We start from the raw sequence: 18,060 nt of genomic DNA on the forward strand, positions 1-18,060 counted from the left end.
AGCACATGAAACAGAGGATTGTGGGAGAGGCTCTGTGGGTTTTGAGAGAAAAAGGAGAAAGTAGTAAACAGTTCTCGAAAAAAGTGACCAAGTGTGTGGAATACGAAAATGTCATAGAATTGTTTGGCAGCATAAAAGCCTCTGAGATGAATGATCATAAATTTAGAGGGAGACTAATCAGTTAGTTTGGTTGTATGTTTTCCTCTGGAGACACTGAGGCATACCACATAGATGCAGCCCAGGTGGAGAGTAGATTCAATCACAGTGGGTTTTTCCAAGTATACAAGAGTATAAGGGAATTGAGAGTGTGTATGAGGAAGAGATTAAAATGATGGATGGTTGGAATTTAAGCTAGGAAAAGAGTGAAGCAAGGATGAAAAGTTAAGGAACAAGAAAAGGTGGTGGAATAGATGAATTACAAGTCTCAAAAGGTGAAGGAGTGTTGGTGTAAGCTGAAAAATAGAAGGTTGTGGTTGGAGATGGTGGTTCTTGAAATTGAGTTTATGTAAGGCTTACAGTTATTGCTAATGACCAGGTCTCTAGGGGCTGACCCTTTGGAGGAGTGAATGAGGTCAGGTGAAGGACAAGATCATTGGAGGAAAGTTGAGAAACTGAAAAGATTCAGTGCTGGAATCATCGTCTGTATGGCTATTGAAATCAGCAAGATATATGGTAGGAATAGTGTTGGAGAAAATGACTGCTAAAATCTTCTAGGAATGAAGTGGAGTAACTCAGGGACCAGTTATGGGTGGTACGTTCTGACAACACAAGAGTCAGGAGTCAAAACAAGAGTCAAAGAGTCATATTTAGATTAAATTAAATCTGGAATTGGGGTTGAGATGGAAAGCAGACTTAGGTTTAAGATCATAAAACCTAATGATTTTGATGGCTTAACTGAATAATTTCAATGAGTGCCAAAGTAAGTTAATGCATGTTAAGCACTTAGAATAGGGATGGTATGACCCATGATGAGGGTCAGTAAGTGTTGTGGTGTAGTGACCATCAAGTGTGTTCTTTGAACTGTCCCATTCAGACTATTAGAAAATGAACATTGTTAAAATGCAGAGAAGATATTTCTCATTTGTATGTGTTCAGAAATACTTATGCATACCAAAGAACTTCCAAAGTTTTACATATAAAAGGGTATTGTATTGTTTTACTTCTATGAATATTCTATGAGAAAAAGTGTTAGGATTCTGCCATATTTAACACCTACCCACTCCCACCACCTGCTTTTTACACAAGGGAATGAATGAATCTTAGCAATGGTTTTTTGAAATTGTTACCCCATTTACAAAAAATAGTGAGTGTTTGGGAATTCATGACTTTATATGATTCAGTTCCTTTTCTTGATCTCAGTGACAAGCTCCATAAATGTAATCATTTGTCCCAGCAAGATAAGTGCTCAGTGAAGTCAATGAAGCTTTTAGGAACAGATCTTCAGTTGCATCTCAAAGAAGGAAAAAAATGAAAACAGGCTGGGATTAGAGGATGTAATGCAGTCCACTGTGCATTTTCTAAGAAATTTTTAAAATTCAGTTAAAAGTCATTTTAAGTAATTATTGTTTAAATTATACTTCTACAGCCTCATTTCACAAAAGTAGGACACATTAAATGGGATGATCATTTTACCCAAGAACTTTTAACTGATGGTAATTGTTTTCATTTTCTTCTTGCAAGCCTAAATTATTCAAGTTTATGATAAAATCTCATTTTTCTTTGTCTTATTTATGTGGTCCCTGGTGTCCCTATATTCTGAATCATAGGCTGTTACTCTGAAGTGGAGCTGGAAGAGCCCAGAGGCTTTTTTTCCTCTCCAAGATATCCACTGGATTATAGAGGAAAACTGGAATGTTCTTGGGTGCTCAGAGTTTCACCAAGCAGTATGGCAAAATTTACAGTTGAGTATCTGTCACTCCCTGGGTCTCATGTGTGTCGTGATTCAGCTCTGACTATTTATGAAGAAAACCACAATGAGAGAAGGATGTCAGGTAAACCTTAGGGGCATTTATACGTTGTGCTGGGAGCCTTTTCTGTGTAGGTGGCTTATGATCAAAGGGAGAGTTTGACTTGGTAATAATACTGAAATGTTGATTCATGTAGTAGGCGTGACTTTTTTTCTAGGCACATATAATATTTTCAAAATTTGAATTTACAAAACAGGTATACTAAAGGTTGAATGGAAGTGTTTGTATGTATGTGTATTTGGAAAAAAAAAAAAAAGACGGGAGAACCCAGCTTCTTCAAACATAGCAGAACCGTGCCAGAGTGCCAGAAATTTGTGTAAGACAGAGGAGGGGTTAAGATAATTAAAAATCATGCAGGGGGTAAGGTGCTGAAGTTTCAAATAAAGCAAAATACATTAAAGCCTTTTAACATGGTAGAATTAAAAAGATTTGCTAATAACATGCCAACTGTCATCTCATTTCCTGTACAGGCAAACCTGGTTTTGTTCAGCAAACTTGCCACCTGTTCTTTTTTTTTTTTTTTTTTTTTTGCGGTATGCGGGCCTCTCACTGTTGTGGCCTGTCCCTTTGCAGAGCACAGGCTCTGGACACACAGGCTCAGCGGCCACGGCTCATGGGCCCAGCCGTTCCGCGGCACGTGGGATCTTCCTGGACCGGGGCACGGACCTGTGTCCCCTGCACTGACAGGCAGACTCTCAACCACTGCGCCATCAGGGAAGCCCGCCACCTGTTCTTTGTATAGGTGTAATACAGGCTTTTTGGCTCTCAGTAAAGGGGGAGGTGGGAAGGTGTTGGAAATAATTTGGTTGATGGGGATACCTGGAAAGAAAAGTTTATGTATGTTACTCTGAGTGTGTGTGATTCACACACAAGTGCACGTGCTTGATACAGGAGTATACGGAGGCCAGGGAATTGCTTTGAGGTTGAGATTGTTTTCTCAGGATAAACTCTGAGAGATTGAATTATTGACTTAGAAGGCTCAAGCATTTATTTAAAGGATCTTTCTTTAGAAATACTATCTCATTTAGACTGCAGAGAAAATGATTAACTGCCTATCTCACATTGCACATTTTTCCCCTATGATCAGATTACCTTCCCCATCCACCCTGAATAAAATGGTTCCTTGTAGCTGCAGTGAAATCCAGACTCCCTAGGATGACCTTTTGCCTAGCTCTCCCTTAGCTCGTCATGCTCTCCCCTCAGGGCCCTTGTCCATCACCTCTCCCAGCTCTTCAAAGACCTCTTCCTCATCCATCTAGTCAAGTCTTGCCTAGAATGTGCCTTCTTTTTTTTTTTTTTTTTGTGGTATGCAGGCCTCTCACTGTTGTGGCCTCTCCCGTTGTGGAGCACAGGCTCCGGACATGCAGGCTCAGCGGCCATGGCTCATGGCCCTAGCCGCTCTGCGGCATGTGGGATCCTCCCGGACTGGGGCCCGAACCCGTGCCCCCTGCATCGGCAGGTGGACTCTCAACCACTGCGCCACCAGGGAAGCCCTGATTTGATATTTTTTAATATAATTTTAAAGGTGACTTTGCATTTACATTTGTATAGCTAATACAAAATACTGGCTCTATTCCCCGTGTTCTACAGCACATCCTTGAGCCTATCTTACACCCAATGGTTTGTGCTTCCCACTCCCCCATCTCTATATTGACACCCTCCCCACTGGTAACCACTAATTTATTCTCTATATCTGAGTCAGCTTCTTTTTGTTATATTCATTAGTTTGTTTGGTTTTTTTCCCCATTGGAGTATAACTGCTTTACAATGCTGTGTTAGTTTCTGCGGTACAGTGAAGTGAATCAGCTATATGTGTACCCATATCACCTCCCTCTTGGAGCTCCCTTCCCCCCACATCCCAGCCATCTAGGTCATCACAGAGCACTGAGCTGAGCTCCCTGTGCTGTACAGGAGTTTCCCACTAGCTATATATTTTACACGTGGCAGTGTATTCATGTCAAACTTAATCTCCCAATTCGTCCCACCCTCCCCTTCCCCACCTGTGTCCACATGTCTCTTCTCTACATCTACATCTCTATTCCTGCCCTGCAAATAGGTTCATCTGTACCATTTATCTAGGTTCCACATATACGAGTTAATATACGCTATTTGTTTTTCTCACTCTGGCTTACTTCATTCTGTAGGACAGACTCTAGGTCCATCCACATCTCTACAAATGACCCAGTTTTGTTCCTTTTTGTGGCTGAGTAATATTCCATTGTATATATGCACCACATCTTCTTTATCCATTCATCTGTCGTTGGACATTTAGGTTGTTTCCATGTCCTGGCTATTGTAAATAGTGCTGCAGTGAACACTGGGGTACATGTGTCCTTTTGAATTATGGTTTTCTCAGGGTATATGCCCAGTAGTGGGATTGCTGGGTCATATGGTAGTTCTATTTTTAGTTTTTCAAGGAAACTCCATACTGTTCTCCACAGTGGATGTATCAATTTACATTCCCATTAACAGTGCAAAAGGGTTCCCTTTTCTCCACACCCTCTCCGGGATTTATTGTTTGTAGATTTTTTTGATGATGGCCATTCTGACCGGTGTGAGGTGATACCTCATTGTAGTTTTGATTTTCATTTCTCTAATAATTAGTGATGTTGAGCATCTTTTCATGTGCCTCTTGGCCATCTGTATGTCTTCTTTGGTGAAATGTCTATTTAGGCCTTCTGCCCATTTTTTTAATTGGGTTTTTGTTTTTTTGGTATTGCGCTCCATGAGCTGTTAGAATATGTTGGAGATTAATCCTTTGTCCGTTGCTTTGTTTGCAAATATTTTCTCCTATTCTGAGGCTTGTCTTTTCATCTTTTTCATGGTTTCCTTTGCTGTGCAAAAGCTTTTAAGTTTCATTAGGTCCCATTTGTTTATTTTTGTTTTTATTTTTATTACTCTAGGAGGCGGGTCAAAAAAAGATCTTGCTCTGGTTTATGTCAAAGTATGTTTTTCCTATATTTTCCTCTAAGAGTTTTATAGTATTCAGTCTTACATTTAGGTCTTTAATCCATTTTGAGTTTATTTTTGTGTATGGTGTTAGGGAATGTTCTAATTTCATTCTTTTACATGTAGCTGTCCAGTTTTCCCAGCACCACTTATTGAAGAGGCTGTCTTTTCTCCACTGTATGTTCTTGCCTCCCTTGAAATAAATTAGGTGACCATATATGTGTGGGTTTATCTCTGGGCTATCTATTCTGTACCATTGATCTATATTTCTGTTTTTGTGCCAGTACCATATTGTCTTGATTACTGTAGCTTTGTAGTATAATCTGAAGTCCGGGAGCCTGATTCCTCCAGCTCCATTTTTCTTTCTCAAGTTTGCGTTGGCTATTCAGGGTTTTCTGTGTTTCTATACAATTGTAACATTTTTTGTTCTAATTCTGTAAAGAATGCCATTGGTAGTTTGATAGGGATTGCATTGACTCTGTAGACTGCTTTGGGTAGTATAGACATTTTTATAATATTGATTCTTCCAGTCCAGGAGCATAATATATTTCTCTATCTGTTTATGTCATCTTTGATTTCTTTCATCAGTGTTGTATAGTTTTCTGAGTACAAGTCATTCACCTCCTTAGGTAGGTTTATTCCTACGTACTTTATTTATTTTGTTGCGATGATAAATGGGATTGTTTCCTTAATTTCTCTTTCTGGTTTTTCATTGTTAGTGTATAGGAATGCAAGAGATTTCTGTGCATTAATTTTGTATCCTGCAACCTTATCAAATTCACTGATTAGTTCTAGTAGTTTTCTGGTGGCATCTTTAGGATTTTCTATGTATAGTATCATGTCATCTGAAAACAGTGACAGTTTTACTTCTTCTTTTCCAATTTGTATTCCTTTTATTTCTTCTCTGATTGCCATGGCTAGGACTTCCAAAAATATGTTGAATAAGAGTGGCAAGAGTGTACATCCTTGTCTTGTTCCTGATCTTAGTGGAAATGCTTTCAGTTTTTCACCATTGAGAATGATGTTTGCTGTGAGTTTGTCATATATGGCCTATATTATGTTGAGGTAGGTTCCCTCTATGCACATTTTTGGGAGAGTTTTTATCATAAATGAGTGTTGAATTTTGTCAAAAGCTTTTTCTGCATCTATTGAGATGATCATATGGTTTTTCCCCTTCAGTTTGTTAATATGGTGTATCACATTGATTTATTTGCATATATTGAAGAATCTTTGCATTCCTGGGATAAATCCCACTTGTTCATGGTGTATGATCCTTTTAATGTATTGTTGGATTCTGTTTGCTAGTATTTTGTTGAGGACTTGTGCAACAAGTCCTGTGCCCCACACAGCCCAGAGGGGGCCTCAGAGGGCAGCAGACCCGGTCTGGGAGCCCAGCTGGCTTCCTGGGGCCCAGTTGGGCAGGAGAAATGCTAGGCATGCTCCCCCATGATCCTCCGAGCCCCTAAGGGTCTCTCCAGGCAAGGGACCCCCTCCCCTCTCACAGCCACCTTTCAGGGGCACCAGTTCTGTCCAGTCTCCACCTCTCCTCCCCTCTCACTCCCCTCGTGTCCTACCTGGTCGCTTGAGGGTTTCTCCCATCTCCTTGGGTGTCAAAAGTCCCCCACCAGTGTCCAGCAGGTGCCCTAGTTTGGGGAGATGCAAACTCAGTGTCCTCCCATGCTGCCATCTTGACTCCACCCACCACTAGTTGTATTTTTTAGATTCCACATGTAAGTGATATCATACAGTATTTGTCTTTTTCTGTCTGACTTATTTCACTTAGCATAATGCCCTACAAGTCCATCCATGTTGCTGCAAATGGCAACATTTTGTTCTTCTTTATGGCTGAGTAGTATTCCATTGTGTATATATATCACATCTTCTTTATCCATTCATACTTAGATTGCTTCCATATCTTGGCAAGTGTAAATAATGCTGTTATGAACTTTGGGGTGCATGTATCTTTTTGAACTGGTGTTTTTGATTTTTTTGGATATATACTCAGGAGTGGAATTACTGGGTCATATCATAGTTCTATTTTTAGCTTTTTGAGAAACCGTCATACTGTTTTCCACAGTGGCTGCACCAATTTTCATTCCCACCAACAGTGTTCAAGGGTTCCATTTTCTCCACATAGAATGTGCCTTCTTAATGAGGCCTACCTGATTGATGTGAATTTCATCACTCCCACCTCTGTACTTCTTAGTGGCCCTTCTCTTGGCATTATTGTCTTCTAACCTATAAGGTTGTTTCATGTTTTCATGTCAGTGTCTTCCCTATTGATATGAGCTTCTCGAGGACTGAAACTCATCTCTTCACTTCAGGAATCCCCAGTGCTTAGAACGTTGCTGGACAAAATGAAGGCATTTAATATATGAGTAACTGACTGAAAGGTCACCTCCTTAAAGAGGCCTTCTTAGTCTTAAGTAGCATCATCCTTCACCTCCCACAGTTGTTTTCTATCATATTCTGTTGGTTATTTCATTTGTAACAGTGGTTTCTATTTGAAATCATCTTCTTCACTTATCTGACTCACATGAAAGCATTATGAGAACAGGGATCTGGCTATTTATTTTTCCCTACTATGTCTCCCCAAATTGGGATAATAGAGACTCAGAACATTTTTTGTGTGTGTGCATGAATGCATACTGCTAAATTATTCTTCAGAAAGACTAAATCAGGGACTTCCCTGGTGGCAGAGTGGTTAAGAATCCACCTGCCAATGCAGGGGACATGGGTTCGAGCCCTGGTCTGGGAAGATCCCACATGCCATGGAGCAACTAAGCCTGTGCACCACAACTACTGAGCCTGTGCTCTACAGCCCGTGAGCCACAACTACTGAGCCCTCATGCTGCAACTACTGAAGCCCATGCACCTAGAGCCCATGCTCCACAACAAGAGAAGCCACCACAATGAGAAACCCACACACCACAATGAAGAGTAGCCCCCTCTTGCTGCAACTAAAGAAAGCTTGCGTGCAGCAACGAAGACCCAACGTGGCCAAAATTAAATAAAATTTTAAAATTAATTAATTAATTAATTAAATACTTGTTTAAAAAAAAGAAAGACTAAATCATTTTTCACTGCCATTAGCAATACATAAGAGCCTCTTTCACCATGCCCATAACCTGATATTATCAATTTAATGAGCATTTGTACTTTTTAAAAATCATTAATGGGGATAAATTTTTTTCATGTGTTGGTTAGCTATTTGTATTTTTAAATTTGTTGTCATTACCGTCTATTTTTAAATTTGAGTATTGATCTTATTATTGGTTTATAAGAGCTATATATATGTATATATATTATGTATATATAATACTTTTTCCTTTGTCATAAGTTACAAGTACTTATTCATAAGGTTGTCATTTGCCTTTAAATTTTGTGTATTTATATGTTGATGTAAATATTTTTAAATTTATTGGTTTAAATACATTCATATATATCTTTGATCTTTGATTTATCTCTTTGCTTTTATTTTTAAAAATTAATTTCTCAATCCGAGGTCAGAAATTTTTTAATTAAAAAAAGCTTAATCCTGCTGAAATATATTTTCTGATATGGTAAAATGGCCTTATGACTGCTTTCTTTTTTAAAAAAATTATTTTCTCTCTAATTTATAGCTATCTTTATCATATACCAGATTCTCATATAGAAGTAAATGATTTCTGGGAAAACTTGCCTTTATCATTGTCCTACTGAAAACCATGTTTGACTTTGTTGTGGATTACCTGGGGAACCCCTATAATTTTTCAATGTAGCATTTCTTTGATTTGAAATTGTCAGCTTGAAACTTGTGGAATTGTCCTCTCCTTCAGATGATAGCTAGTGGAACTGTAGGACTATGATAGAAATATTACCTCTTACTCAAGTCAGGTAGTATTCTAGTACAGTGTAAAATGCTATGTTTTTCCCTGTGGGAGCCAGAAACCATTCAAGAGCTGCGTTCATCTCTTTTTGCTATAAATAAATATTTGCTCATTCTTCAAATAGTATTTCAACATCATTTACCCTAAGATGTTATGCCAACTAATGTTTTTTTCTTCTTGTATATAATCTCCCTTCTTTCCTCCTACAAATATATATGGAACACCTACTGTGGGCCAGGGACTGACCCTTCTCAGTTGTGGGCATCCAGTAGTGAACAAAATGGACAAAAAAAAAAAATGCCCGCCCTTACCAACCTTATATTCTAGTTGGGGGAGGACACATAGTACAATAAAATATATAATACGTTAGACAGAAGGGCTGGGGGAAAATGAGGTGGGAAGGGAGAGAAGAAGCATCTGGGATGCAGGTGCCATAGAGTTGTATGCAGTATAACTGGCAAAAGCCTTTCTGAGCAGGTGACATTTAAATAAATGATACAGAATGATACTGAATTATTCTTAATAGTAGGTGACTTTGATTCTAAGAAAATCAAGGGTTGTTTCTATACCTTTTTAATCAGCCCTCTGAATCATTTTAGAATTATGGTTATAATTTTATGTTGTGTCTTTGACTTAGGTTCTTAAAGTGATCAAAAGAAGATTGGATGTAGGGAAAGAATAAATTTTCAGGTAGAAAAAGTTTTCCATCATGGATTTTCATAGTGATATATTTTTAATAAATAGGTTACTTTCCTAGGAGAAAAATGGTACATCAGCCTTATTTTAAAGATAAAATAATTTGCTACCTATTGTCCTTCAAGGGAGCAGTGTGACATAGTCAACTGTAATAGGTATTGAATTTTTGGACGTGGCTTCCAATCCTGACTCCCCACCATCAGTCTGTGACTTTGGGTGAGTCATTTGAGTTCTGGAACCCTGCTCCTCATTTTGCAGAGTGGAGTTTAAGTAATTGCTACGCCTAAATTAGAGAACTGTTAAAAAAGCAAATGTTCTTGTTTTTTATCAAATTTGATTTTTTTTTTAACCTAGGTGAATTATGTGGGAGAAGGCTTTACCCAATGATTTTCATGAGCTCTGGACCACTGGTGAGGGTGACATTTCACTCCCGTGTGCAAGGTGCTTTTGGCATAAATTATATTGTCTTTAGAGTCCAAGGTATGTTTGGTCATTTAGTAAACTTATGAAGTTAAAAATCAATGTTTTTGTTTTTAGGAATATTTCAAAACTTATACATTGTTTTGTAAGAAAAATTGTTTCTGGGGGGAAAGAGTTTATGTTTGAAGGGAAAATCTATTTAAGTGATATGAGATTGGTCTGGTCCAAGAGGAAAAACTACTCAGTAAATAAGCTGATTGACTTGTAAATCATTCAGAATTGTGATTTCTGGACATGGCTAAGATATATTGATTGCAAGATAGCATTTTTTATTGTGATTGTGATTTTACACCACACTGATCCTTTTCTGTAGCCATAATTCTTGTGGATTGAAAGATTTGAGTTCTAAGTCTTAGCTGGCTGATTAGCTCTTGACAATTTATTATCTCTGTATTAGAGTTTTCTTTATAGTGATATTATAATAATAAAAGGTTAGAATGAGTTGTGAAAACAAACTAAACAAATAGTAGATGCTAGCATTATAAATATAAACTCATGCAATTCAGAGTTTTCAGACTGCATTTTCAAACATGTCATTAGGGAGGTTTCTGACTCTTGATGAACGTAGGTAACCAAGAGCTAGGTTCTCTCTTTGGCACTGAAAAGCATTGCAGAGAGACATTTGGAAGAAAAGTTAAGTGAGTAATAAAGAAAAGCATGTATATCATATGAAAGTTTCTTCCTAAACAACTATGTTATGAATATTGCTTTTAACAAATATCAAATGATATCACATATATATATATATATATATATAGTGGAATCTAAAATATGATACAAATGAACTTATTTACAAAACTGATACAGACTCACAGACATTGAAAACAAACTTGTGGCTGCCAAAGGGGAGAGGGGGTCAGGGAGGGATAAATTAGGAGTTTGGGATTAGCAGATACAAACTACTATATATAAAACAGATAAACAACAGGGAACTGTATAGCACAGGGAAATATATTCAATGTCCTGTAATAAAACATAATGGAAAAGAATATGAAAAAGAATATATGTGTGTGTATATATATATGTGTGTGTATATACATATATATATATTTATATATATATATTTATATATGTAAAACTGAATCACTTTGCTGTACACCAGAAATTAACACAATATTGTAAATCAATTATACTTCAATAAATTTTTTTTTCAAAATGAATACTGCTTTTAGATGGAATTGTGCAGGGAACCTGCATTTTCTATAGTTATCACACTTTATCTTCCATAGACCCTAGGCTGTGCCAAAGATAATTTGAGAGAGGTGCTGGTTTTCTGTATCTTTTGAATGTTGCAGATAGAAAATTTTTAGTGAAACTAACCACCTCCTGTTAACTTTTTTCTAAAACAACTAGGGAGGAAAGCTGATAGCTCTGATCTGAAAAGGCATATAACAAGCCTCTTTAAAATTAGTTTTACCTCAATCCCTTTTCTTCTTTATTTCTAGGTCCAAAGGGCAGTAAAACTACCAAGTTTCTTCAGAGTTCAAACCAAGAGCATGTGACTACTTGTGATGATGTTATTCTTACCAAACCAACAGGAATCATACAAATCCCAAGATATTTTCACAGAACCACTATGAGGTGAGGAAAGAATGTTTACTACAATGGAAGAAGTTCATGGATGATCCCTTGACAAGCAGGGACATTTGTTATTTGCTTAAGGCATTATTTTCCACTTCCTTCCCTTAAAGAATAGACTTTGAGATAATCCCTGATTTGAGGCCTTCAATATATGAAAACTGAATGTAAAATTACATTAATAAATACTGTTGATAAATTGTACTTTCCTAACAAAAGAGACTATTTATTAGGTAAAGTGGAAAGGCAAATCTCTATCAAAGAGTTTTGGAGATTGAAATAATGTACATAAAAGCTTCTTGCACATAGTAGGTACTCAATAAATGGTTCTTAAAATGCCACAGTGGAGGGGGCTTCCCTGGTGGTGCAGTGGTTGAGAGTCCGCCTGCCGATGCAAGGGACATGGGTTCGGGTCCCGGTCCAGGAGGATCCCATGTGCCGTGGAGCGGCTGGGCCCGTGGGCCATGGCCGCTGGGCCTGCGCATCTGGAGCCTGTGCTCTGTAGCGGGAGAGGCCACAGCGGTGAGAGGCCAGCGTACCACAAAAAAAAAAAAAAAAAAAGCCACAGCGGAAAGAGAACCTTCCGTGAATTAAACATTAGAATAAATTTAAAATGAGAAACAAAAATTGAAGATTCATATAGTATCAATCCTAAGCAAATTTATGTGATTTGGGGAAGTTTGGGACAAGAATACTTCTTTAACTCTTATAGGCTGCCAATCAGAATTTATAAAATACAAGTGATTGACCAACCATTCACCATAATGGGTGAACTTTTGACAAATTCAGTATTAGAAAATATTTTTAATTGTTATAGTTTAAATCTTTCTTTCACCTTAAGCACAGAAGAAGCAGGTAGAGTCAATAACAGTGACTCACTGAGTGATGCATTGAATTATGAACAAAATAAACAACAACATATGCTATTTAGAAATCATTTCTGACTTTCTTTCATCTGTGCTACAGCTGCCACTGGATATTATTAGCCCCTTCAAATCACATCATTCGCCTTGAAATTGTCAACTTCCAGATGCAACCAATGCCCTTGGCCTGTCAGGGTCACCTGTGGGTTTACGAAGGATTTGGATCAAGCAAAAAATTAATAGGTAACTAATTTCCTGTGAAGAACTATGCTATTGATTTTCTTTTACAAAATATTCTTAGAGCATTTTATATTCAGTGTGTGAATTACAGATGACATAAATTAGTCTCTTATGTGATATTGAAATAGCCTTACTGTTACTATTTTATATTGTAATTGAAATTAATGTAACACTCTCTGATTAAGTTAAAAAGGAACCCAACTATATGCTGTTTACTTGGGTCATACCTAGATTACACTTGCCCAGAAATACTAAAAATAAAGGATAAACAGTCTTAGACAAATGTAATGCAAGAAAATTGAGAATATAATATTAATCAGGCAAAATATGTTCACAGGAAAGGCATTAAATGGGTTTGTCAATTAGATAGTAACCGAAAACCTGATTACACTGACTTAAGTTTATTATTCTGAAAGAAAGAGAAATCCAGAGGGATGCAGATGCACCACCAGCTCAACAGTTCAACTCTGTGAAGAATGACGTTACTGCAATTCTCTTGGCCTTTTCCTAGTGGTTCCATAATGGCTATCTCAGTTGTCACCATTACACTGGAGGAAAAAGGAAGAAGGGGCACAGGGAAGGATTATTACCAAGGAGAAAGCAAATACGTTTCCAGGAATCCTGTAGTAAATTTAAGTCACTTTGGCCAGATTTGTCACATGGCCATACCTAACTGGGAGATGACTAGAGAAAAGGGAAATGGAAACAGGGTTTGGGCTGGCTGACTGATGTTACCCAATACACCCGGATATAGCAGCCTAGAGTTCTGGAATCTGACGGTCCTGGGTCCAGTAGATCACAGTTCTACCACATAGTAATTCAGTGACTTTGGGAATGTTCCCAAAGCTTTCTAAGAATCACTGTCCTCATTTGTGACATGAAGCTAATCTACCTGCAACTTTTTGTGTGATATAAAAGAAGAGACACTCTGCCATCACTAGCACACACAGATACATGGGCATTAAAAATTCTCAATGTGGGCTTCCCTGGTGGCACAGTGGTTGAGAGTCTGCCTGCCGATGCAGGGGACGCGGGTTCGTGCCCCGGTCCGGGAGGATCCCACATGCTGTGGAGCGGCTAGGCCCGTGAGCCGTGGCCGCTGGGCCTGTGTGTCTGGAGCCTGTGCTCCGCAGCGGGAGAGGCCACGACAGTGGGAGGCCCGTATACTGCAAAAAAAACCCAAACTCCCAATTTGCTTAAGTCAGAGATACAGATGCCTAAGGTAACAAGGTGACTCCCAGAGGGAGAGGATGTGTGGCATTTTGCTGGCCTTTGACTCTTTAGAAAGGACCCAGATGCCAGTGTTGCTCTCCACATAGGTAGAGCCCTGCCAGAGTTGATAAAATAGCGAATTGCTAACCCACTGTCCTTTTATTCTTTGGGCTGACATTACCATCCCAGAAGCAGGTGTATTAACAATCTTTGTGTTCCTACTTAAGGGAATGTTAGTAAACATGGAGCTTTCCTGGTTCCTGAGTCAACATAACATCAATAAGGGCTTAACTTCTTGTGGGGAGACTATAGCATCTAGGCCCAGTATCCTTGGAAATTATCTATGCTTCTTGCCTTACAGAATACCTGTTACTTGTACTGCTTCATGAGATTACTTTGAGAATTAAATGAGAGAATGCATGTTAACCAATATAAAAGAAACCAAGCTTCTGCTGAGTTTGAATTAGAATTGTACATTTTAATTCATATTCTTAAAATTGTGGTGCTTAGAAGAAAAGATTAGACTGTTGTTTCCCTATTACCTCTCCATCAATGGGGTGTTGGAGAACACAGTTTGGAAAAACAAAGAAATAAAGAAAAATGGAAAACAGTACATTAGTTATATCAGTTATAATATATAGAATTAATGAACTATATATCTATTGTTCTTTACTTAGAATTTGTTCTTTACTTAGAATTAGTTCACAAAACATGTAATATTTCCTATCTTCTTCCACAAAAATTTTATGACTCTATTTCAATTTTTGCACATAAGACTCATAGCCTGTAGGGGTTAACTCAATTTTTGAGGTCAATAGGTTATTGAATGAATATTTTTAACATAACTGACTATGCTATATCCCAAGAATGCACAAATAATTTAATATTGAAAATGTATTATCTATCTTAAAACTAGGTCAAATCAGGAAAAAATAGATATAAATTAATGATACAATAATCGTATCCTTAAAACCATCCCAGTAAAAATTAGTTAAAAGATATAATGGAAAAAGTCACTTCAGTCATAATTAGCAACAAAAATCATGTAACTAGGAATAACCTTAAAATCAAGTGATTTTTAGGTTATGAGTTTTATTGTGAGTTTTATGTGTTTTATTGTGCAAATATGAAATTTACACATATACACACACAGATCTGAATAGAGAAAAGACCATGTTCTAAAACTGGAAGACAAAATTAACATTAATTCACCCCAAATTAATTTACAAATATAGCAAAATCTAGCAAAATCCCAATGGGAATTGTTTTTGGAGAGTGAGGAGGAAACTGATAATAACTCTAAAGCTTATCCTTAAAATAATCAGAACTAGCTGAAAATGTTTTTGGGGAAAAAATGACCAGATGATGAGGTGAATTATCAGTATTAAAACATACTTTAAAGTAATGATAATTAAAACAGGGTAGTACTGGTACAAGAATAGACACAGATGACTAGAAATAAATAGACCAGAAGGGGCCCAAGAAACTATAAGGCATTTATATGTGATAAATTTGGCATTACAAATCAGGGAGGAATATATAAATTATATTCTCTCTCACCTCATAGAACAGTTGATTAAAGAGTTAAGCATTTTTCTTAAGCTACTAAAAGTTTAAAAAATAAGCAGTTAGTTATGGATGGAGAAGGATCTTCTCATGTAAAAGCCATCGAAGACAATAGGAAATTATCAATAAACTCCTTTATAACTAAAAACTTTTCTTCAACAGAAACAAAATTAAAAAGCAAATAACAAACTGAAGATTTTCAACAACTCTTAGAAAGGCTTAAGGTAATTAATATAGGGAATGTTTACAAATCAGTATTAGAAAAGCCCAAATCTGTAAAATAAAATTAATTTACAGGCCCAAATATCTTTGACTCAGCCTTGAATAAATTTCAGGTTAAAACCAGAGTTCCCAAGACTTTTGAGTCTTTTGTTCATTTTCCAAAAGAATTACAAATTATTGACCCAAGTGATTTTGAAAACAAAAAGCACTGGATTAACCCTTAACCTCTTTTGATAGATAAGGAAGGTTAATGAATATCTGCATATCAGTTACTATACAATCTAAATTAAATCTCTCCTTATTTGTCTCTTGTCACAATGAAGTGATCCTTTGGCCATCTGTTTACTAAAAAGGGCAGTTTTCCTATAATAGTGAAAAGCTTAATAGTTCTAGAATTGTTGACTTGAAACTATGTGTGTTATAACTGCTTTTGTTAGAATGTTTGTTTCAGAAAGTACCGTGTATGAACAGTTAAACTTAGAAATGGTTTGTCACAGGGAGCAGATTTGAATAATCAAATCTTGTGATAATAAACCCTGACTCAACAATTGTAAAGCACAGCTATATTCTTTTAGAATTAAGAGGATCCCTGACATAAAACAATTTTTAAATAGTACAATAAGAGTTTAATCAATTAAGTTTAAAACACAATTCAGAATTATTATTTTCCTAGATATACCTTAATATAAAAATGGGCAAGTGATCTGAATGAGCAACTCATAGATAAATAAATACATGTGAGAAAAAATACTTAGCCTCTTTAAAACGGAAATGAAAAAAATTTTTACCTACTTAACTGACAAAAAAGATTTGAAGAATGATTATACTTAGTAAACAAAATGCAGTGTAACAGACATTTTCATGTTGTTGTTTAGGTATAATATGTCGTATGCTTTCTGCAGGAAGATATAGAAATGTTTTTCAAAAGCTATAAATCTATAACCTTTTATTCAGCATTTCTATTTTTACCCATATTTATAAAAAATATGCCTTACATTTATGTGTAAGATATTCATTCAGCTGGTGTTATTTATGATAATGGCCAAAAAAAAGGATCTAAATAGGAAATTGGTTAAGAAAAGTATAGTAAATCCACAGGATAAAATATTATGCCACCACTAAATAAAATATTTTCAGCTTTTTTAGAAGACAGAAAACTCTTACATGTAATATTGTAACTGAGCAGGATCCTATAGGGCCTTCCCAGGACAGGCCTTCCCCCACATATTCTGCAAATTTCCTGAGTTGTTTTAGATGTGGACCACCAACGCTCCCCACCTGAGTCCACCAAATGGAAGACGTTAACTACTTGATGACCATGAGCACAGAGCCCCAGGCTTCCTGGAGCCTAAGGACTGATAAAGTTAACCCCTGTGACATCACCCTGTTCCCTCATCATCAGGCAATCAGAGAATTGTGTGCAATCTGATCACACACCTTGCGACACCCCCACCCCACCCCACCAACCTGGCTTTTAAAAATGCTTTCCCTAAACCCTTCGGGGAGTTTGAGGCTTTTTAGGGCATGAGTCTTGCATGGCCTTGCAATAAACCTTTCTCTGCTCCAAACTCCGACGTTTCAGTTTGTTTGGCCTCACCGTGCGTCGGGCACATGAACTTGTATTAACAATATTAAGTGAGAAGATTGGAATGAAAAAATTACACAGTATATTTTAATTTTTTTAAAAAAGTGCTATATATAACTTAAGTAAAGGTCTAAGGGGAAACACACCAATATGTTTAAGTGGATATTTCTAGATTGCAAGATTGTAAGTAATTATTTTTTAAATTCTCTAAATTTTCTCCAGAGAATGGTTAAACATTCTTATCTTAAAGAAAACTATAAAGAGCAAAAGATGAGGGACTTCCCTGGTGGCGCAGTGGTTAAGAATCTGCCTGCCAATGCAGGGGACACAGGTTCGAGCTCTGGTCTGGGAAGATCCCACATGCCATGGAGCAACTAAGCCCGTGCGCCACATCTACTGAGCCCATGTGCCACAACTACTGAAGCCCGCATGCCTAGAACCCGTGCTCCACAACAAGAGGCCACCACAATGAGAAGCCCAAGCACTGCAACTACAGAAAGCCCACGCGCGGCAATGAAGACTCAACGCAGCCAAAAATAAATAAATAAATAAAGTTATTAACAATAAATAAATAAAAAGCAAAAGATGAAAGAAAAATGTTTTGTCCTAGAAGGTGAACTAGATTCATAGGGTAGCAGTTACAGAGAACTTCATGACAGCAGTCTGGCTATTAGCAGTCAGCCTCACGAGAGAGAACCATCGGTGAGGAGCAGTCTCCATCATCTTCTGAAGGATGCTTTAGAAATCCAGGGGTAATGGGAGGTTGAGTGAAACCATTGCTAATTAGCCCTAGGATTCTGATTCACAGGAGACCTCTAAGAACTATTGCCTAA

The 18,060-nt window shown here is 37.3% G+C and overlaps 1 protein-coding gene across 1 annotated transcript in view; it reads left to right on the top strand.

Annotated features, from left to right (window-relative positions):
- OVCH1 (ovochymase 1) overlaps positions 1 to 18,060 on the top strand; it is a gene marked incomplete at both ends in the record, with an annotated part of 86,092 nt that overhangs the window by 43,533 nt on the left and 24,499 nt on the right. Inside the window, 4 exon segments of the mRNA XM_082635329.1 lie at positions 1,767 to 1,991; positions 9,836 to 9,961; positions 11,407 to 11,542; positions 12,506 to 12,645. Coding sequence (XP_082491455.1) covers positions 1,767 to 1,991; positions 9,836 to 9,961; positions 11,407 to 11,542; positions 12,506 to 12,645 — 627 coding nt within the window.

The sequence above is a fragment of the Mesoplodon mirus genome, assembly GCF_964341445.2.
Source record: "Mesoplodon mirus genome assembly, chromosome: 11".
In the NCBI taxonomy this organism is placed as follows: Eukaryota; Metazoa; Chordata; class Mammalia; order Artiodactyla; family Ziphiidae; genus Mesoplodon; species Mesoplodon mirus.